The sequence below is a fragment of the Schistocerca serialis genome, chromosome 4, assembly GCF_023864345.2.
Source record: "Schistocerca serialis cubense isolate TAMUIC-IGC-003099 chromosome 4, iqSchSeri2.2, whole genome shotgun sequence".
Lineage (NCBI taxonomy): Eukaryota > Metazoa > Arthropoda > Insecta > Orthoptera > Acrididae > Schistocerca > Schistocerca serialis.
In genome coordinates, this window is record NC_064641.1 from 708010392 (window position 1) to 708032468 (window position 22077).

Consider the following 22077-nt stretch of genomic DNA (forward strand, 5'->3'; position numbering starts at 1 on the left):
GGCTGGAGGTTTTAGTGTATTGCAGAGTGGCTGACTCCTCCCTTTTTTTCCTTGCGGTCAGCCAGCCACTTCCATCTGCTACATTGTTTTAGCCCCCTCTCTCGTTTTCTTCCTGAGTTGTCCATGTTTTACTGCTGACGCCCTGCTTCATCCCACGCTTCGGTGTGGGTGAGCACATCTTTTCCGATGATTGTTTCCCGTGTTTTATGTTCCGTTTTATGTAAATATTCTGTGCTTTTTTTTTTTCCTTGACACCCGTCTCACTATGATACTGAACGGGCGCTGAAGACCTTGCTGTCGTGCGCCCACAAAACCCCTCTACTACTACTACTACTACTACTACTACTACCATTGTCGACATTGAAATGCCTGTTCCCCTGCCACTTCTCGCCATAGATATGAATGACTTTGCCATATGGTTCAAGCGTTCGCTTGATGTGCTCGAATTCCATTTCGAAAGGTAAGTTAAACACGCGGACCGTTCTAAACCTAAGCCAGCATAACTGATCCCAACTTTCAAAACTTCGCCTTTCGAGGTACGAAAAGTAGAAGAACCTTCCGTTGTCGTCATAATCCTATGACACACGTCGTCAGTTTTAAGACCAACGTACAGAGCGTTAGCGAGGAAATCATACTGCAAACCATTAACATCACCGTCTCGCAAACCTAATTGGTAAAAAATCCAGTCGTCGATATCGAGTACAGTAGGTCGTTCACAGCCGAACGGGAACTCAACTTTAAGATTGCACTTGCGGTATCTAGCCTCCATTATAAGGCGCTTTTATCGTTACGTACAAACACTGAGAAGCTGTAAACAGCAGCAAGCACGCGAGCGGCGAGGGCTGCAACACGTACGCAACACACACGTCCGACCGCTACGGCGTCTCGGCCGCGACTGACTGAGCTATACCCCCTTTCACGATCTTTCTGTTCCCGTAACTTAAGGAAAAATATTATACTCTGCCTGGCTAAAGACGTCTAATCGAGCAAAATATTGCGTAATCATTATCTCTCAGTTATATATTAGCGTTAAACGATATAAATATCGAAAATACTAGACACTTCGCGCCTGGAGAAAGTGCGAGTCGGCGCCTTCACCTTAATGTCAGGACGCGAAAATTGCACTAGTAGCTTTTTTCAAGCAAGTTCTGTTCGTCCGTTCTCCGTAATCGTTTGGTATCTGATTAAACTGACACACTCGCCTATGGCTTTCGTAAACGAAAATTTCAGTGTGACCCCGACGTGATTTAAACACGCAACCTTCTGATCTGGAGTCAGACGCGCTACCGTTGCGCCACGGAGTCGACGCTGCTTAGGTCTTGTCATGAATAGGTTTCTCGAACACTTACTGTACCGTTCAAAACCTAAGAAATAATGACAGTAGGATCCACGAGATACTCGTCCCAGATGTACTTGCTCTGGCGGGGGTGTAACTCAGTGCTAGTCGCGCTTCAGCTGTGCTACCGTGTGGACGTGTGTACTGCTGCGCTCCGATTGTGTTGTTTACATACGTGTTCTGCTGCTGTCTCCTTTGCTGGCTGTCCGTTCATCTTCGTGTTTGTGTATCTTCATTAGTGTTTGGCTGTTCATCACCGTTCTGTCACTCTCCGGAATTTCGGTTTTTTAACCGGAGTTTCATCCCTGTTCAGAATCATGTCTACGACCGTCAGGAAAAACACACTGGTCTTCGCTTTCGACGAGGAAACCCGTCATATCCAGCCAACGTCACTGGAAATACACGATTGGATTACTGAGGTAATTGGTGTCAACTCTGATTCCGTCCATACAATGCAGTTAGACAATCATATATACTGTATCTTTGTTAAGTTTGAGAGCTCGGTGACGATAGATAGACTTTTAGCAAAGTGGGGTAGTGAAGTAGAATTCATTCACAGAGACGGCTCGATGAGCAAAGTTCGGATCTGGCGAGCAGATATTGTTTACACTACCGTTCGCGTGCTTAACTTACCTATTGAAATTGATAATGATGTAATTAAGGATGCGCTTTGCAAGTATGGTGACGTGAAATCTGTTAATAATGAACGTTGGTCTCGTCACTACAAACTGCAGTGTTTTAACGGAATTCGATCTGTGGAGATGGACATCAAGACCAATATTCCGTCTCATATATTTGTAAATGGCTACAGGGCGCAAATTGTGTATTCAGGTCAAGTACCGACCTGTCATGTTTGTAATGAGTCTGGCCACTTTAGACAGGATTGTCCGCGGCGGGTTTTTGTATTGAAAAGCAATCTAACGCAACGCCAGAAACTTACCCTAAACGATGTCTTGCCAAATAATGTATCTGTCCCGCTGGGTGTGGATACTGCCCAAGCAAACCACTCTGATTCATCCGTAAATGATATTACTCAATTTCCATGTTTAGATAAAAAGGCTGATGTTGACACCCCCGCATCCTCCGAATTGGAGACAAAAAAACGGCCCCATGAGATAACTGATAGCTGTTCTGACGACGAGTTGTCTGACAAATCTCACTCCGCACGCAAACAAAAACAATGCGAGGAGGAAGTAATGCCACAACTCCAGGAAATGCAAATGGAAGCTTGTAAACAATCAGAACGTAACCAATTGGTGGGAAACTGCGAAAACGGGGATGTTTCTAGCAATAACCGCGAAACATCAGGAGGGGACACAGTTTGCAAAGACGAGCAGCCTACTGACAGTCACGAGAAACAATTAGTGTGTCTGGCTCAACCCTCTGTAACGGCTAGTGCTTCCCCGAAGGGTACTGACCACACGACAGCACTAAGCAGTACAGGCCGTGTCGTACAGTTGGACGACCCGACGGGATCGGCGTCACAACCGACCACCACAAAACCCGTCACAGAGCCTTCGGATGCCCCACGAAGGAAGTTAAAGCCACAACCGAATGTCAATGCTCCTCGTAATCAAGCGAAGTTAAAGAGCGTGAAAAGTGACACGAAACCCCAAAATGTGCGTTACGAAACTGTCAGGCACGGGTCATTGAAAGAATCTCCTGAGGAACTCCCTGATAATCAATCTTCTACTGATTCAGGAGGGAAATCTCAAACCTAGACTGCACTAATACTGTAATTAGCAACCTCTCAATGGGACGTTCTGTTCTGTCTAAATTTTCTGTGTCTCCTAAGTAATAATTTAGTCGCATGTTATTTACTCACTGTCCTAACATCCAACGAGTACTAACGCAATGACCCAGTGTTATACTATTGCTACTGTCAATATTAATAAAATACGGTCGGCATTGAAAATAGCAGCGCTAAAAGAATTTTTATATGACTCGGGAACTGATATAGCCCTGCTGCAGGAAGTTGTCACGTCGGATTTAAGTATTCCCGGGTATGTTGCTCACCTAAATGTCTCCCACGAAACTAGCGTGGGGACAGCTTTTTTAATCCGGGATGGGATTCCAGTAACGGAAGTAGAACGACTGGAATCTGGAAGGGGAATAGGGCTCAAGATTTATGACGTGTCCCTTATTAACTTGTATGCCCCTTCCGGCAGCTCACATAGATCTGACAGAACACGATTTTTTAAAGACGAGGTAATATACTTATTACGCAAAAACCCCAGTCACCTTATAATGGGGGGTGATTTTAATTGCGTCCTCAACAGGAAAGATCAGAGTCCAAATTTTAATTATTCTGCTGAATTAAAACATCTCGTTACTAGCTTAAAGCTAAAGGATGCTTGGGAATGCAAACACCCTGCTGTTGTCGAGTACACTTATGCAACTTCCAATGCATGCAGCAGAATCGACAGATTCTACATTACCGACAATCTCGAAACGGCTTTATTGAAAACAGAAACGATTCCTGTCTACTTTTCGGACCATTCCGGTGTGTTGGCCTGTATAAATTTACAAGCGCAGCCAATACGCCGCTTCAAAAACCAGTGGAATTTAAATGTCTCGCTGTTACAAGACCGTGAATTAGAAGATCAGATAAAAGACGCATGGGCGTTATGCCTGCGTGCTCTTCCTAGATACGCGACTACCATAGAATGGCGGACAAAAATGACAAAGCCGAAACTTAGAAAGACGATAATGCAATATAGCTTTCAGAGGGCCAGAGATCTTAAGAACACTATAGAGTTCTATTACTCAGTACTCAGAGAGCTATATGGTCAAACATCTGGTTCACATCTTCGCCTGACAGATATCAAAAAAATTAAGGCTAAATTACTCAGCATTAAGAGGCATCAACTGGAAGGACTTAAAATAAAATCCAAGGCGAAATCTGTCTCAGAGGACGAAACAACTTCCCTATACCACCTTCTGAAGCACGCTCAAAACAGAAGAACAATGCTTATCGACGAATTACGGACGACGAATGGTACAAGTCTTAGGACACAGAAAGAGATTTTGAATGAGATCTATCGCTACTTCGATAACTTATATTCCGAAAATTCCAGCTGCGAGGAATCTATTGATGATATCCTCGACTTTCTTGTGCCACAGCTGACGGATGATGACAACGTTACCTTCCTGTCGCACGTCTGTAATGAGGACGTTTATGTGACTCTGTGTACCTCCCCTCTGAAAAAATCCCCAGGTCCTGATGGTCTACCTGCAGAATTTTATGTCCACTATTGGCCGATAGTGGGAGGGACAATTACAGCGATTGTAAATGAAGTTCTTCAGGGCGCAATGAGACCCTCTGAATTTAAAGAAATTAAAATAGTCCTTATCCCCAAAACTAAAGGACACAAAGATCTTACTAACTTCCGACCGATTTCGTTGCTCAATGCGGACTATAAAATAATAGCAAGAATTCTCAACAAGAAAATTTCATCCTTAGCAAGTAGACTGATTAGTCCGTATCAGCACTGCATTGCAGGTAAAACTCTGTTTCACAATTTAGCGGAATTTCGGGATATAATTGCAATCACTTCCGTCACTAACATCGAATGTGCCCTGGTTTTCCTGGATTTTCATAAAGCATTCGATCTCGTGAATCATATCTACCTTTTCAAGACGTTAAAAAAGCTCGGTTTCCAGGAACGAGCCTTAAACGTAATAAAAAACGTGGCGACAGGAATAAACGCATGCATAGCAGTTAACAGTCAGGCTACGAGAAAATTCCAAATACGACGCGGTGTTCCTCAGGGAAGCCCCCTTTCTATGTCACTATTTGCCATTTCACTGGACCCATTTCTTAAACGTATTCACGATAAATTAACAGGTATAACACTGTCAGGGTGCAAAACAGCTATAAAAGCTTATGCTGATGATGTAGGCGTCATAATCAGAAATAATGACGATGTAGCTACGTTAGCTGCAGTGATTCAGACTTACTGCAGTGCGTCTGGGGCAAATTCAAATGAAAAGAAAAGCAAAATTTTACATCTTAGGGGTTTTGAGCACATAAACGTAGAGTGGGCAAAGCTGGTCAGGCAGCATACGACGCTTGGTGTCACATTGACCGCATGCCCAATGAAAATCCCCCTGCGGGTTCGGGGGTTAGAATAGGCCCGCGGTATTCCTGCCTGTCGTAAGAGGCGACTAAAAGGAGTCTCAAACGTTTCGGCCTTATGTGATGGTCCCCTGTCGGGTTTGACCTCCATATCTCAAAATTTTTCCGAAGAGCGAGCCAATTGGGGAAGGGCGCCTTACTTGGTGCATTGTGTCCATGTTGTGTTGAGGACTTTCGCCATCTTATTCGTCGTTGCATTGCAGTCCTGCCCGCTCTCCATCGCTTGGGCATGGATGCGCTCCTGCGTGCTCTTTCTGCCAATCACTGTGCAGGGCCATTTTCTGCACTGGCGACGCCCATGGACCACATGTCACCTAACATTCAGCACGGTAGCCAGTCCGTTGTGGTGGGGCCGCCATGTACCCTCTTGGTTGTAGCCCCCTGACAACACAGGGATCGCTCTGCTGATGCCTGCGCCGTTAACTCCCCACATATGCCAAGGAGTAGATGCCCATCTCCCTGGGGCATCGGGACTCCCGGCACTGGCCATCCTGCCAGGTGGCCCTTGCTGTGGCTGGGTGGCGCCCGTGGGGAGGGCCCTTGGTCGGAGTAGGTGGCATCAGGGCGGATGACCCGCAATGAAGCGTGGTACATCATCTCTCGCTGGCGGCCAGCCGTCAGCAGTCTCTAAGCGTTCGAGAGCCCATTTTAAAGGTAACGTTTATGACCCCAAATCGTTCCCCTCCCTCGCCACACCATGGGAGGAACGACAGGCATTGCGTGACAGTGAGACGTATTCGCCCAGATATCTTGTGTGTACCAGAGCTGATGGGGAATCTTTTCTATCCGTGAAGCCTCAGTTCTTTGTAGAGCATTTAGAGGACAAGTTCGGTGAGGTGGAGGGCTTGTCCAAGATGCGGTCTGGATCGGTGTTGATAAAAACGGCATCCTCTGCCCAGTCACGGAGGTTGCTCAATTGTGACAAGTTGGGGGATGTTTCCGTTAGCATCACGCCGCATAAGAGTCTGAACATGGTCCAGGGTATTATATTCCACCGGGATCTTCTTCTGCAGTCCGACGATGAATTACGCGCCAACCTCGAACGACGAGGTGTTCACTTCGTCCGGCGCGTCCATCGGGGTCCGAGGGATAATCAGGTCGCCACCGGTGCCTTCATCTTGGCCTTTGAGGGTGATGTCTTACCCGAAAAGGTTAAGGTGATGGTTTACCGTTGTGATGTGAAACCATATATCCCTCCTCCGATGCGGTGTTTTAAATGCTGGAAGTTCGGGCACATGTCATCTCGCTGTACTTCCAGCATCACGTGTCGGGATTGCGGACGTCCTTCGCATCCCGATACTCCATGTGCCCCGCCTCCTATCTGTGTTAACTGCGGAGAACACCATTCCCCCTGCTCGCCGGACTGCAGGATATTGCAGAAAGAACGGAAGATAATGGAATATAAGACCTTGGACCGGCTGACCTACCCCGAGGCTAGACGGAAATATGAGAGGCTCCATCCTGTGGCAATGCCGTCAACCTACGCCGCTGCTGCAACGACGGTTCTCCCGTCATCACGAATCGACTCTAAGATCGGTCAGCCTCCACCGGCCCCCTTGCTTGTGGGGGGCACTTCACACCCTGTTGCTCCTGCTCCATCTTCTCCAGGAGCAACACCCTCCCAACCATCGGGGACATCAGCTCCCCCTTCCCAGCCGGAGAAGCGTAAGACTTCTTCGGCTGCTCTCGCCAGGAAGGGATCCCTTGGGGACCTCCCTTCGCAAGTTCCGACCAGTGGAAAAGCGGACGCCCGCAAGTGGTTGAAACAACCGCCAGTCCCTGGTCGTCGGGCCTCGCGGTCGTCGTCTGTCCCTGAGACTGACCCAGTGAAGCCCATGCAGCCTGAACCGCCGAAGGCACAGCGTGACAAGCAGAAAAAGAAGAAAGTCCCCAAGACCAACGGTATTGCGGTGGCACCGATCCCACCGCTTCCTACAAGCTCTGCCTCTGAGGACGAGGTGGAGATTCTGGCGTCCGCTGAGGACCTCGCTCTTGCCGGTCCCTCGGATGCAATGGATGGCATTTGCACGGATGCTCCATTGGCGGCAGCAGGTGACCCAGTGGCGTAATCTGCCTTCCCAGTCCCGTCACGCCTTTCCCAGCCATGGACAACACCATCCTCCAGTGGAACTGCAGCGGTTTCTTCCACCATTTAGCTGAGCTCCGCCAACTTATCAGCCTTCGCCCTTTCTTCTGCATTGCTCTCCAGGAAACTTGGTTTCCACCGATGCGAACCCCCGCCCTCCGTGGCTATCGGGGTTATTATAAGAACCGAGCAGCTTATGAAAGGGTGTCTGGTGGCGTCTGCATATATGTCCTTCACACTCTGCACAGCAAGTCTGTCCCTCTCCAGACGCCTTTAGAGGCTGTCGCTGTCCGCGTGTGGATGCCACAGGCTGTTACCGTCTGCAGTCTTTACATTCCATCGGATGGTGATGTCTCGCAGCCTGTCCTGGCTGCCCTGGTCGCCCAATTGCCGCCACCTTTCTTGCTATTGGGCAATGCCCATAACCCTCTGTGGGGTGGGTCAGTGGCCACGGGTCGGGGCGCCATCGTTGAGCATTTCTTGTCGCAGCTCGATCTCTCGCTGTTAAATGATGGTGCCTTCACACACTTCAGTGTGGCGCATGGCACCTACTCCGCCATTGACCTTTCAATCTGTAGCCATAGCCTCTTACCGTCTGTCCAATGGAGTGTGCATGACGACCTGTGTGGTAGTGACCACTTTCCGATCTTTTTGTCACTACCACAGCGCCACTCTTCTGGGCGCCCTAGCAGATGGGCTATGAATAAGGCTGACTGGGATTTGTTCTCCTCCACTGCCGCTTTTGAGCCTCTCTCTACTGATGATATTGATGCGGTGGTTCAATCGGTCACCACCGGCATCGTTACTGCCGCCGAATCTGCCATTCCCCGTTCTTCTGGGTCTCCTCGGCGGAAGGCTGTGCCTTGGTGGTCGCCTGAGATCGCTGAAGCGATTCAAGATCGCCGGCGGGCGCTCCAGCGTCACAAGCGACATCCCTCCTTAGCGCACCTTATCGCCTTCAAACGGCTGCGTGCGCGGGCCCGCCTCCTTATCCACCAAGGCAAGAAGGAGTGCTGGGAGCGGTATGTGTCCACCATTGACCTCCATGTCACTCCCTCGCAGGTCTGGGCCAAGATTCGACGTGTCTACGGCTATCGGACCCCTGCCAGCGTCCCTGCGCTCTCACTGAATGGAGCCGTGTGTGCTGACCCCGACGTCATTGCAAATCGCTTAGCAGAGCATTTTGCTATGAGTTCCGCTTCTACGAATTACCCCCAGGCCTTCCGCTCCATTAAAGAGCGGCTGGAACGTCGGAGCCTTTCGTTTCGCACCAACCACCCGGAATCTTACAATGCTCCATTCAGTGAGTGGGAATTTCGCAGTGCCCTAGCTGCTTGCCCTGATACCGCTCCTGGGCCTGATGGCATCCACTGTCAGATGCTGAAACACCTTTCAGTGGACTGCCAGCGGCGCCTTCTCGATCTTTACAACCGTCTTTGGGTCGAGGGGGAGTTTCCGTCGCAGTGGCGGGAAGGCATTGTCATCCCCGTTTTGAAACCTGGAAATACCCCTCTGGAGGTGGACAGCTACCGTCCCATTAGCCTCACCAACGTTCTTTGCAAGTTGCTTGAACGGATGGTGAGCCAGCGCTTGCATTGGGTACTGGAGTCTCGGGGCCTTCTGGCTCCGTCTCAGGGTGGGTTCCGTAGAGGCCGCTCCGCCACCGACAATCTGGTGAGCCTGGAGTCGGCCATCCGTACTGCTTTTGCCCGCCGTCAGCACCTGGTCGCTGTCTTTTTCGACATGCGGAAGGCGTACGATAGGACATGGCGTCATCACATTCTTTCTACGCTTCATAGATGGGGTCTTCGGGGTCCTCTGCCGATTTTTATCCTCAATTTTCTGTCGTGTCGTACCTTCCGCGTGCAAGTCGCGGCCTCGTATAGTTCCTCCCACGTCCAGGTGAACGGTGTGCAACAGGGCTCTGTTTTAAGTGTCTGTCTGTTTTTAATAGCCATTAACGGGCTTGCTGCGGCCGTGGGAAATGCTGTCTCCGCTTCCCTGTATGCTGACGACTTCTGCATTTATTACAGCTCTCCTGGCATTGCAGCTGTTGAACGTCAGCTACAGGGCGCTATCCGTAAGGCGCAGTCTTGGGCTGTAGCGCATGGGTTTCAGTTTTCGGCAGCCAAGACCCGCGTTATGCATTTCTGCCGGCGCCGCACAGTCCATCCTGAGCCGCAGCTTTATCTTGCCGACGAACTCCTTGCTGTGGTGGAGACCCACAGGTTTTTTGGGGGTGGTTTTCGATGCCCGGTTGACTTGGCTGCCTCATATCTGGCAGCTTAAACAGACGTGTTGGCGGCATCTAAACGCTCTGAGATGCTTGAGCCACACCCGCTGGGGCGCCGACCGCTCTACCCTGTTGCGGCTCTACCAGGCGTTCATCCAGTCCCGTTTGGATTATGGGAGCCTGGCTTATGGCTCAGCACCCCCATCTGCGTTACGGGTGCTGGACCCAATTCTCCACAGCGGGATACGCCTTGCCACTGGTGCTTTCCGCACCAGCCCTGTGGACAGCGTACTAGTGGAGGCAGGTGTACCTCCACTGCGGGTACGACGCCAACAATTACTGGCTGCTTATGCTGCCCATGTTTTTAGTTTGCCCGGGCATCCAAATTACCGTGTCCTGTTCCCACAGTCGGTCGTCCATCTGCCGGACCGTCGGCCCCGGTCGGGTTGTCCGATCGCCGTACGCGTCAAGGAGCTTCTCTGCCGGCTTGGGTTTTTCCCTGTTCCGCCTCCTTTCCAGGCGCCTCTCCGTACACCCCCGTGGTGTGTTCCTCGCCCTTGCCTTCGGCTCGACTTGGCACAGGGCTCGAAGGACTCGGTCCCTCCAGAGGCCTTCCGCCGCCGCTTTTATTCCATCCTTGCCACGTATCAGGGCTCTGGAATTGTTTACAGCGACGGTTCGATGGTTGCTGGTCGTGTCGGGTATGCGCTAACTCTAGGGGATCATTCCGAACAACGGTCCTTGGCGGCTGGCTGCAGCGTTTACACTGCTGAGCTAGTCGCCATCTTTCGAGCCCTAGAGTATATCCGCTCCTGCTCAGGTGAGTCCTTCGTGATCTGTAGCGATTCCCTGAGCAGTTTACGAGCACTCGACCAGTGTTTTCCTCGTTCCCGTCTGGTGATGGCTATCCACGAGTCCCTGCATACTCTTGCGCGTTGCGGCCGCTCTGCGGTCTTCGTGTGGACCCCAGGGCATGTTGGGATCCCCGGCAACGAGAATGTTGACCGGCTGGCGAAAGAGGCGACTAGTGCACCATCTCTGGACGTTGGCCTCCCGGAGACAGATTTGCGATCGTTCCTACGCCGCAAAATTCTGGACCTTTGGGACACTCAATGGCGCGTCCTGCCTTCACGCAACAAACTTCGGGCCATCAAGGGGGCTACCGGTGTGTGGCGCTCCTCCTTGCGGGTCTCTCGCAAGGAGTCTGTTGTCCTCTGCCGGCTGCGCATTGGGCACACTCGGCTTACGCATGGCCACTTATTGCGCCGTGAGGACGCGCCTCTATGTCGCTGCGGCTCCGTTTTATCCGTGGTTCATGTTTTATTGGAGTGTCCGTTTTTAGCTGCGCTCAGGCAGTCGTTCGCACTGCCTGACTCGCTCCCTGCCCTTTTAACAGATGACTCGGCTATGGCTGACTTAGTATTACGTTTTATTCGGGCAGGGGGTTTTTATTCTTTAATCTGAGTATTTCTGTGCTTATCTTATTGTTTTGTGTTGATACTGGCCTTTGGCCTCCGGTTTTAAACTGATTTTTTAATGTGTTTCAAGTGGTTGGCTTTTATTTCTCTGGTCGGCCAACCACTGTCACAGTCTGTGTGCTTTTAGTTCGTTTTGTCTGGTCTTTGTGTCAGTTTCTCTTGTTCCGTGTCGTCTGTGCTCTATTCTGTTACTCGTTTTTTTTTGTTTGTTTTTTTTTGTTTTTTTTTCTCTGTGGGTGTTTTTTAGTACTTGGACAAAGGGACCGATGACCGTAGCAGTCTGGTCCCTTTAATCCCCCAAACCAACCAACCAACCCAATGAAAATGACTGCGTTGAATTGGAAAGCTGCGGCACGGAAAGTGCAGGGTGCTATAATGGAAAATTTATCACGGAATATGAATCAGATTCAGAGGATTAAGTACATCAACACGTGTATCTTAGCTACAGCATACCACACTGCTCAGCTCTTTCCACTACCCAAAATGATAGCCAAGAACATAACGTCCAGAATCACAAATTTTCTGTGGAAAGGAGAACTGTTTCGAGTAACCGCCAAAGTGGCTACCTTACATCCCCTAAATGGTGGTTTAGGTCTCATCAATATTACCAACAAAGCCTCTGCACTCTTCGTCAAAAGGCAACTAACTCTCATTAGAGAAACACCGGAAAGTATTTCAAGCCGACTTTTTGAAATTCTAAAACCTCGCAGCCTGCAGCCTCCTATTGATGTGCAAAAAATTAACAATCGTCTCCAGCACGTGCGAGCCTTTTATATTGAGCTTAGCTACTTGAGGGACGAAGTTCCACGGCTACGTCAGCTAACGTCAAGAGATATTATGCCGGTCTGGGAGACGTGTGAAGGAAAGTAGAGAGACAGTTTCCTCACATACACTGGACTGCTATCTGGCAAAACATCAATTTAAAAGTTTTATCTTCTGACATCAGAACAGCATGGTACAAAGCCGTTAATAATATCATTAGCACCAACGAAAGATTATATGAAATTGGCCTCAGTGACACCAATCTATGTCAACGATGTCGACTAGTGGACACAATTATCCATCGATTCACTTGCGGCGGCAATATACATATCTGGAATTGGCTCAAAGTGCAACTAGCTCTCATTACAAGGTCTTCACCTCAGTACATCTCGCTGTCAGTGCTGCACAGACCACAAGACCGTTATTTTCCAGAGACGAAGAATAATGCCGTCTATTGGCTCCTAGGAAATTATGTAACTTACGTAACTCATGACGCTGGAACTGACACCGTTACAGATTTCAAGATATACTTACAGTGCAAATACCACAAAATACGTACGTATGCAGACCACAAGAAGAAATATGGTAATATGCTACAAATTATATTTGATAGAATGGGGATAGGTTAAAACCATCAACCTAAAGCACACAGTATTGAGTGACTATATTACTATGTGCAGAATTATTGTCTGTTTCATTTCTTATACTTTCATTTTTGTTGATTTTCCACTATGACAAAATGCTCAAAAACGACAACAAATGAAAAATTTAAAAAAATTAAACAAAAAATGAAGGCAGGAACAACAAGTAGAAGATTGAGTTATATTTTTCATTTTATGCACATGGAGAGCCATTACTTATTTCACGAACGAATTCCTTTCATTTAATCATGATAATACAAAAAACCATTAAAAAAAGAGGAAACACAAATTTTAAAAAAATAAAAACAAAAAAAATTTAAAAAAATTAACAAAAAAAATTTGCTAAAGTGGGCAGTTGTATTTTTGGATCATAGGAGCGACAAGGTCGAAAATCAGTGATGGGTATGGTGGAGACATTGTGGCCAGGCCTCAGATTATTCTTGACCCCTGCCCACTTTGCCTCCCTCTGCCTATTACTTATAAAAAAATAAAAAAAATGGTTAAGGGAAAAAAAGTGGTTAAGGCGTCAAAAAAAAGAAGAAAAAAGTGGTTAAGGCGAAAAAAAAAGAGTGGCTAGGATACCTGGCTTTCACCCAGGAAAAAAAAAGAAAAAAAAAGTGGTTAAGGCGTCTGACTTGAAATCAGATATAAAAAAAAAAGTGGTAGAGTGTCTGCTTCGCATGCAGAAAGTCCTGGGTTCCAATCCCAGCTCCTCCGATTTTTGTTTCTCCGTGCAGCAGTACATGAAAACTTTTGCCTATCACCATATTCTACAAAATTCAGTGTACAAGATTCTTCCCCCAAGCAAGTGGATTTCGTACAGTTCGACCTCATGGCGAGAGGACGATGACCTGCAAGACCCTGGGCTGCGATCCCCCCCATTGAAATGTTGCTCCAAAGCCTTCGGTATGGCGTGCAGGGTGCATCTCAAACATGTATTTGCAACTCACCGCGACAATCGTCATTTGTTTTTTCTAGATACTGAAAAATGAAGGGGGGCACCCGGGATTGAACCGGGGACCTCTCGATCTGCAGTTTTTTTTTTTTTTTTTTTTGCTAACCAATTGCGCCACTTTTTTTTGCAATTGAGTTTAAAGTGTTTCAAATTTTTTTATTTATTTTTTTTCTTTTAATCATTTTTTGGTGCTTCTGGTTTTTTTTAACGAAATCCCCTCCTTTAGGGACCGCCGTGAGCATTTTTTCAAGAAGAAAATAAAAAAAAGAGGTTTTCTCATCTCGGATCCAAGTGTATTCTGGTGATCCATGTGCACTGTTGGAGGGAGGTACCGAGGCGCAGTGGCTGAAGTCAGGATCCGCATAGGCTCCTGTTACGGACTTCACTCCTGAGATCGATAAACCACTAAGCTTCGTCTGCAGGTGCGTGAGGAGCGGCTCGAGCGAAATGACGAACAGCAACATCGACAAGGGGCTGCCCTGAGGGACACCTCTGTCGATTAGGAGCCGTTTCGTGAGTTGCGAATTTACTGAAATTTTTGCAGTGATTCCGATGGCCACATTTTTTATTATTGCGATCGCGGACGGCAAGAAGCCCAAGCGCCGCAGTGTCTCTAGTAGGTACGTGTGATTGACAAGATCAAATGCCTTAAAAAAATCGAGAAAGAGCAGACCACATTTTACGTTGCTGGCGTCAGCGAGCGCAATAATATCCCTATAAAAGGCGACCGTTTGCAGTATAGTCCGCCGAAAAGCACATGTTTGCTGTTTGCAAAGCATGTTGGAAGTGAGCGGCAGAAGCCTCATCTTAACTGCACGAGCTACAATCTTGTAATCGGAATTCAGTAGTGATATCGGCCGAAGATTTGTTACAGATTTTCCACCTCTGGGCTTAGGGAGGAGAACAATTTTACATTCTTTAAACTCTCCTGGAACAGACTGCCCCTGCAAGACCTCGTTCACCATGTCTGTGATCTTCGCTCCGACTATGCGCCAGTACTTTTTATAAAATTCAATGGGAAGACCGTCAGGCCCAGGGGACTTGTTAGTAGGGGAACTGCAGATGATGTCGAAAACGTCTTCGTGACTGAAACCCGAAGAAAGACTTTCACTTTCGTCTGCAGTTATCCGCGAAGGAAGAACTTCAAGGAGTTGAGAAGCGCTGTCTGCATGGGGAGGGTTTGAAGTATAAGTCCTGACAAAGTAGCTGTAAAGTTCTCTGACGATATCGCGTTGAATTGTGACCGTCGTGCCATCTTCGAGTTTAAGTTCAGCAATGAAAGCCCTCCTTCTATTCTTCGCGTGCTTGACAAGGTGATACAAGGCCACCGTTTCGTCTGCGCGTACTGATTTTACTGTGGATCGAACCTTAAGTCCTTCTAACTGCTCCCGTTTCAGACTGATTAATTTAGCTTTGATTCTCTGAATTTCCCCGATTCTAGTAGCCGTGGCATCCGCTCTGTCATACAAATCTCTTAATACGGAGTAATAAAATTCCATTATCCTGCGAATTCCAGTAGCCCGTTCAATACCAAAGGAGATAAGAACCCTGCGCAGTTTGGGCTTCGCTTTATAGGTCCACCATGCTATAATGCTAGGGAAGGCATGAAGAGTGCGGAGGCACTGGTCCCAAGCACGCCTGACGGCCTCCTCCAGGTCTGAGTCGGTTAATAATGAAAGATTAAGATGCCACTGATTTTTAAACCAGCGCGTGGGTTGTTGTTGTAAGTTGATACACGCAACCACGCCACTGTGGTCTGAGAAGCTGGTAGGAATAGTTTCTACATTTAATAAGTTAGTTGCTAAGGTTTCAGACACGTAAATCCTGTCGATCCTGCTACAGGAATTTCCAACGATGTGTGTGTACCTCACTAAAGTTGGGTACCGAGCTTCCCAGGTGTCCTTGAGTTTAAGATCATAAACAAGACGGTTTAAATCAGGTGAATAATTAAAATTCGGTGTCTGATCTTTTCTGGACAATACACAATTAAAATCACCTCCAATGATCAGCTGCGGAGGATTGTTCCGCAATAGATAAATGATATCTTCCTTATAAAAGCGGGCTCTGTCAGTTCTACGAGTACTCCCGGAAGGCGCGTACAAATTAATAACAGTAACGCCAAAAATAGTGACACTCAGTCCTCGACCGGATTCTAATCTTTCAATGTGGGCAAACGGAATACCTTCCCTAATTAAGACGGCAGTCCCCACGTTCGTTTCTGGGGAAGAATTGATTATTGCAACAAAACCGGTAAGGTTTATTTGCTGCAAGGCCACCTCTTGTAAAAGGGCGATGTCTGTATCCGACTCGTAAAGATATTGTTGGAGAGCACGCACCTTGACGTCAGACCGGATCTTGTTAATATTTAACGTTGTTATTTTATATGCCTGTGACATACTGAGACCTATGCAGGAAGGGGGAGGAATTAATCATCGCCAGCGGTCGGATCGTCATGCCATTCCATTTGTTTATCCGGTTGTAAAGCCAAGTCATGCTCGTTGTGTTTGCCCCCGGCATCTTTATTCTTAGTTTTCTTTCGGGCAACGTTCACATTTGGTTGGATTCTGTTCCTGCGGCGCCCACTATGAGCCATCTCGGCAGACGGCGGCGTGGGCGGGTCGTGGGGAATGTCAACGGCCGACGACGGTCCCGACACTACGGCCGGAATCACTCGCGGCGTGTCCTCCGGCGGCAACCCAGCTGCGGAAGTACTTTCGCTGTCAACACGTTTGTTATCAAACTCCACATGAAGTGGTGTGTTGACATTTTCCGTCACCGACTGCTGTTTATGTTCGCGTTCCGTGTTATGACAACATTCCTGTTGTGTTGCCGTGTTGCGAGCCGCCGCCGTTGGCTGTTCGGCATCCTCAGCTAGAGGCGTGGTCTGTTTACTATCACGACTGTCTACGCCGTGGTGAACCCCTGCAGGGACCTGCTGTTCACATGTCGGTCGGTCCACCGGAACCTGTTGCTGTGGTTGGTTGGAGGGCCGACCATCCGTCCCCTGCGACGCCGCGACAGCAGCTGAAAAGTCACTATGTGTCATGCCAGAGGAAATATCGTCTACTAGAACGGAACCTTTTAAGAACTTAGTATCAGATCTACGTTCCTGCGAGTCCTGTCTCTTTGATTCAGGTGTACTGTGGGCTTCGTCCTCAGAACTACTACCGTCACAAGTCCTACGCCGTTTGTTGGTAGCAGTGTCTCCGGTCGCAGGTGTCGGTTCGCCCGTACTTGTCCGAGGCAAGGTTGGAAATTCCTCAATGAGCACGACGTCCTGTTCAAGCAACGCAGCTACACCCCCGGCTGTAGCACTTTCTGCAGCTTGATTATCGGCAATAATCTCCGCGAGCGTTAGCCGTTTCCGTTGCTGAAAGGAATTTTTTAAGACGAAAACCCGTTTAGGACAATCTTGACGCATGTGGCCACTCTCATTGCAGATGTGACACGTCAAAGTTTGACCAGAGTACGTAACTTGAACCCTGTAATCGCAAACCATAATATGGGAAGGAATATTGACTTTCACATGCATATCTACTGACCGAACACCACTGAAACACTGCAAGCGATGTTGGCTAGACCAGCGTTCATTTCGAATCTGTTTGACATCCCCATACTTGCTTAACACATCTTTTAAATAACAATTTTCAACTTCCGGGGGCAAATTAAAAATACGTACATTTTTATATTCTACGTCGGCATTAGTAACGGTGACGGTACTTACAGAGTTATCCCGATGCCGGAATTCAACTCGCCCGCCATGCTTCATTAGTATCTTATCCAGCAACACAGGGTTCAGCAATTTGACAAAAAAACAATATTGCTCCATGTCGTAATATGCAGTGTGCACCTGATCAGAATTGATACCAATAACGTCCACTATCCAGTCATGAATTTCCAGTGATGTCGGTTGTACGTGACGGGTTGACTTTTCAAATTCAAAGCGGAGGGTACTTTTCCTGGGAAATAACCTGGCCATATCAGAAATTAACAAGCGGTCGAGGCCGCTAAACAATAACAAAGAAAACGGTTAGAAACTCCAAAACAATTAACGGAAAATTTCACTGCACTTATAACAGAAAGTAAACACAACACAAATATCACAACTCGCAAACTCTCCGGTTAACAGCGCTCTCAGCACGTCCGTGTAGCTCCGTGTCTCAAGCGCGACTGTTGAGCTATACCCCCTTTCACGATCTTTCTGTTCCCTAAACTTAAGAAAAAATATTATACTCTGCCTGGCTAAAGCCGTCTGATCGAGCAAAATATTGCGTAATCATTATCTCTCAGTTATATATTAGCGTTAAACGATATAAATATCAAAAATACTAGACACTTCGCGCCTGGAGAAAGTGCGAGTCGGCGCCTTCACCTTAATGTCAGAACGCGAAAATTGCACTAGTAACTTTTTTCAAGCAAGTTCTGTTCGTCCGTTCTCCGTAATCGTTTGGTATCTGATTAAACTGACATACTCGCCTATGGCTTTCGTAAACGAAAATTTCATTGTGACCCCGACGTGATTTGAACACGCAACCTTCTGATCTGGAGTCAGACGCGCTACCGTTTTTTTTTTTTTTTTTTTTTTTTTTTTTTTTTTTTTTTTTTTTCGAAGGTGAAAAGTAGGGCCTGTCCGGGATTTGAACCCGGGACCTCCTGCACCCAAAGCAGGAATCATACCCCTTTTTTTTTCCCCTAAGCAGGAATCATAACCCTAGACCAACTTTTTTTTTTCCTGTGTAATGACCCAGGGCAGGTCGGTGGAAGCGCGGTGGGCAGGGGTCGAATCCCGAGGCCTGGCCACGACGGCTCCTTCTCCCTGCACTGGAGCACAGTGTCACTAATACGATGTAATTGTCCTGGGATCGGAGTCCTATAATACTCATATGTGGACATGCTTCTTAGGAATCGTTGTCCATCCAAACAGGTAAAAGCTTAACAGGAAGGCAAAATAACTAAAAACTAGCGAGAATGTCTTCCCTATCACGAAGGTAGAACAGTATGCCCCTATACCGGTGCCATTAGTGAATCTGGCACAGGAGCGATCAATAGAAATGGAAACTTAACCAACCCCCTGCTTTTCGAAAACAATACTAAGCATATTCGCAAAGTCTCGCTTAAGATGCTGGAAAGATTTCTGCGTCCAGTACTCATGAAGGATGTAACCAGTAAACGAAATAAAATCGGAAATACCATCACCATCAACCACTGAAAAAATGTAACGGCCAAGAAGCCACATAATGGTGTTGTTCTTGGTCCGGGGATAAAAAACCGTGTCCGGCCAGCAGAGAATATCAGTTGTAAATGCCGATTCCGAGCTCCTGGTGAGTAAAGCCAATTGTTGGCGCAGCCAGTACCACATGCGAAGACGGTCAGTGCAGTTAAATCGGTGTTGGAGTGTATCAACACAGCCACACATGTGACAAAGCGGAGAGACACATAAACCTATACGATGAAGTCGTTCGTTCGTAGGAATCAGCTGATTAACTACCTTATACCATAGGGAGGCAACAGTTGCAGAATGAACGGGTAAGCTAATATTCGTCCATATGTCACGCCAATTAAAGCGGGGATATTGCAAAACAACCGGGTTGGAAGAAGAAGACCAGTGCCATTTTTCAAGCAGTGTTCGCGTAGTAAAAACAGGACGACGTTGTAAGTGGAGATCTAGATAACTAATCTCAATATAGAAGTCCCGAACATGCCGTAGCTTCGCATTTAGAGGCCCAACGTGAATTGGCGGTGACAAGCTCGCAGGACGAATGACATGGAATAATCGCGAAGTAACAGTCGGGGACTCAGAAAATAAAAGATGGAGGGTTCGCTTAACATAAAGGGCAGCAGCCTTGACACGGACATCGGTGAACGACAAGCCGCCCTCAAGACGCGGCTTCGTAAGAACATCACAACGTAATTTAAAAATGTGCCCCCGCCAAATATACCTGTTAAGAAGCTGGACCATTTTTGCACCCTGCAGTCGGGGAAGCGGAAACAACTGAGCAACGTAATATACTTTACATAAAACATAAGTGTCTAATACACGCTTTTTTTGCAGTAGCGGTATCGAACGCCATGAGTGTTCTAATAAAACACCTTGAAGCTTGGAAATGGCCACTTGCCACTTTTTTGCAGCCATACGAAGAGGACACCGTTCAAGATAGATACCCAAATGTGTATGGTGTTCAACAGCCGTAACCCACGGAACACACGTTCAAAGCCCCGCAAATTCAGGAGTTTGCTTTTACGGGGGTTGATACGAGAACCTGAGGCCGCAGAAAATTTATCTAGTTCCATTTTCAACTGCGGCACTTCTGCGGCGGAACGAAGCAAAACAACCAAATCATCAGCATAAGCTGTTGCTGTCGGGGTAACCCCAGAAATCGTAAGACCACGAAGTGTCGAGTTGAGACGAGAGAGGAGTGGTTGAAGGGAGAGAGCATAAAGGGTCATGGATAAAGGGCTACCTTGCGGGACGCCACGTTTAATATCAATGACCTTCGTTAGCTGGCCATTAATGTCAATCTTAGCAGAAATACCAGTCGTCATATTCTTAAGTACCAGCAGCGCCTTGTCATTAAAACCGAGTCGGCGCAGCAGAAGCTCTAAAAACGAATGGGAAACGCGATCAAAAGCCTTACTAAAATCAACAAATAAAAGCGCACAGGAAATATTGGTGACAGCGACAATCGACACAATATCACGATACCCCGCCAGAGGCGTCAAGATGGAGCGCCCTGGAAAGCAGCTTTGACAAGGAGTTATTCCAGGTGCAAGCAAGAGGGATAGACGTGCATTAACAGCCCTAGCAGCCGTCTTATAATCAAAATTGAAAAGGGTTAAAGCACGAAAGTCACTAGCTGTCTTCAAACCAGCAGATTTTGGTATCAGGACAACCGTACCCCTCTTGAAATCGGCTGGAATTGTGCCACCATTCAAGATTTCATTTACAATATCCGAAAAAACAGGCCCTATAATAATCCAAAAGCGAACAAAAAACTCCTTAGGAAGGCCATCCGGACCAGGACATTTGTGAGATGGTGAACAAGCAATGAAAGCTGAAATTTCGTCTGCAGTAAAAGGAGCTAAAAATTCCATATTATGGTCCTCTGTTAAAATTGATGGGATAGCAGTTAAAATCTCGTCAACATCAAGCGGATCAGAATCAGCCACAGCATATAAGGTCTCATAGTAGCAGGTAAGTTCATGGGTTACTTGATTCTGTATGGTAAGCTGGCGACCGTCAGCTGCCATAAGGCCGTCAATCAATACACGTCGACGGTTCTTGTGGTCACGAAACAGATGGCACATGGAAGTCATTTCATGTGCTAAGGTGGACGGCGGTTTAGATTTAATCTTCAATCCTTCCATCTGAAGCCGTTTAATACTAAGGAGCTTGGCTTTAATTTTCCGAATCTCAGAAAGGTGGGCACATGTCATTCGAGAAGTATCATAAAGTTCGCGAAGCACCGAATAATAATACTCAAAAGTCAGTTTCAGATCTCGCGCTCTATTATAACTGTAGGACATTAAAGTGCGACGTAGTTTTGGCTTCGCACAGTGGATCCACCAGTGAAGCTTAGACGGATAGTATCGCAGAGAACGTAAACACATGTCCCACGCCGTCTGTATTAGAGATTCGATGTCAGGATCATCGAGCAAGGAGACATTTAATTTCCACAGCGGCCGATAAAGTTTAAGAGGCTGACGCTCCAAATTAATTATAACCGCAAGGGCACAATGATCCGTAAAACTGGCTGGAATAACATCTACATTTAAAACAGAAACTCTAAGGGGGTCAGAAATATACAATCGGTCAAGGCGACTACTTGAGGTGGCAGTAAAAAATGTAAATTTAACTAAAGTGGGGTGTTTAACCTCCCACGCATCGCGTAGTCGTAGTTGACGTACAAGAGAATGTAGCTCGAAACAATAAATAAAATGAGGGGATTGGTCCTTAGCTTGTAATACACAATTAAAATCACCCCCCAATATCAAAGTCGCAGGATTTTTGCGTAAAAGATAAATCAGATCCTCTTTATAAAAACTAGACCTTTCCTGCCGTTTGCTGGAACCAGAGGGGGCGTAAATATTAACCAATGTTGTGTCAAATAACCGACAACCAATACCCCTTCCCGAGTCTAAGAGCTCAATTTCGGTAACGGGGATACCGTCACGAATTAGCAAGGCAGTACCTGTGGAAAACTCAGGCGCAAAATTTATAATAGTGCGAAAGCCAGGAACAAACAGGTGTGCAATGGAGACTTCCTGCAGGAAAACAACATCAGCTGCAGAGTCATAAATGAACTGATGCAGAGACGCTAACTTCAGAGCAGATTGAATGCTATTTATATTTAAGGTAATAAACGTGTACGCCTGCAACATCAACAAAAAAAGGGAAAATGAACCCTAATTACACCACATTAGAAGCAACTACATCCAGATCATCAACAT

At 47.2% G+C, this 22077-nt stretch overlaps 1 protein-coding gene and 1 non-coding gene across 2 annotated transcripts in view; both read right to left on the bottom strand.

The window, feature by feature from the left end:
* Positions 1–22077, bottom strand: part of LOC126474709 (uncharacterized) — a 31087-nt gene that overhangs the window by 8481 nt on the left and 529 nt on the right. Inside the window, exon 2 of the mRNA XM_050102186.1 lies at positions 16213–16999. Coding sequence (XP_049958143.1) covers positions 16213–16999 — 787 coding nt within the window. The remainder of the gene's footprint in view (positions 1–16212; positions 17000–22077) is intronic.
* Trnaw-cca (transfer RNA tryptophan (anticodon CCA)) lies at positions 1233–1304 on the bottom strand. The gene has a single exon. It is a non-coding gene; the product is annotated as a tRNA-Trp (tRNA).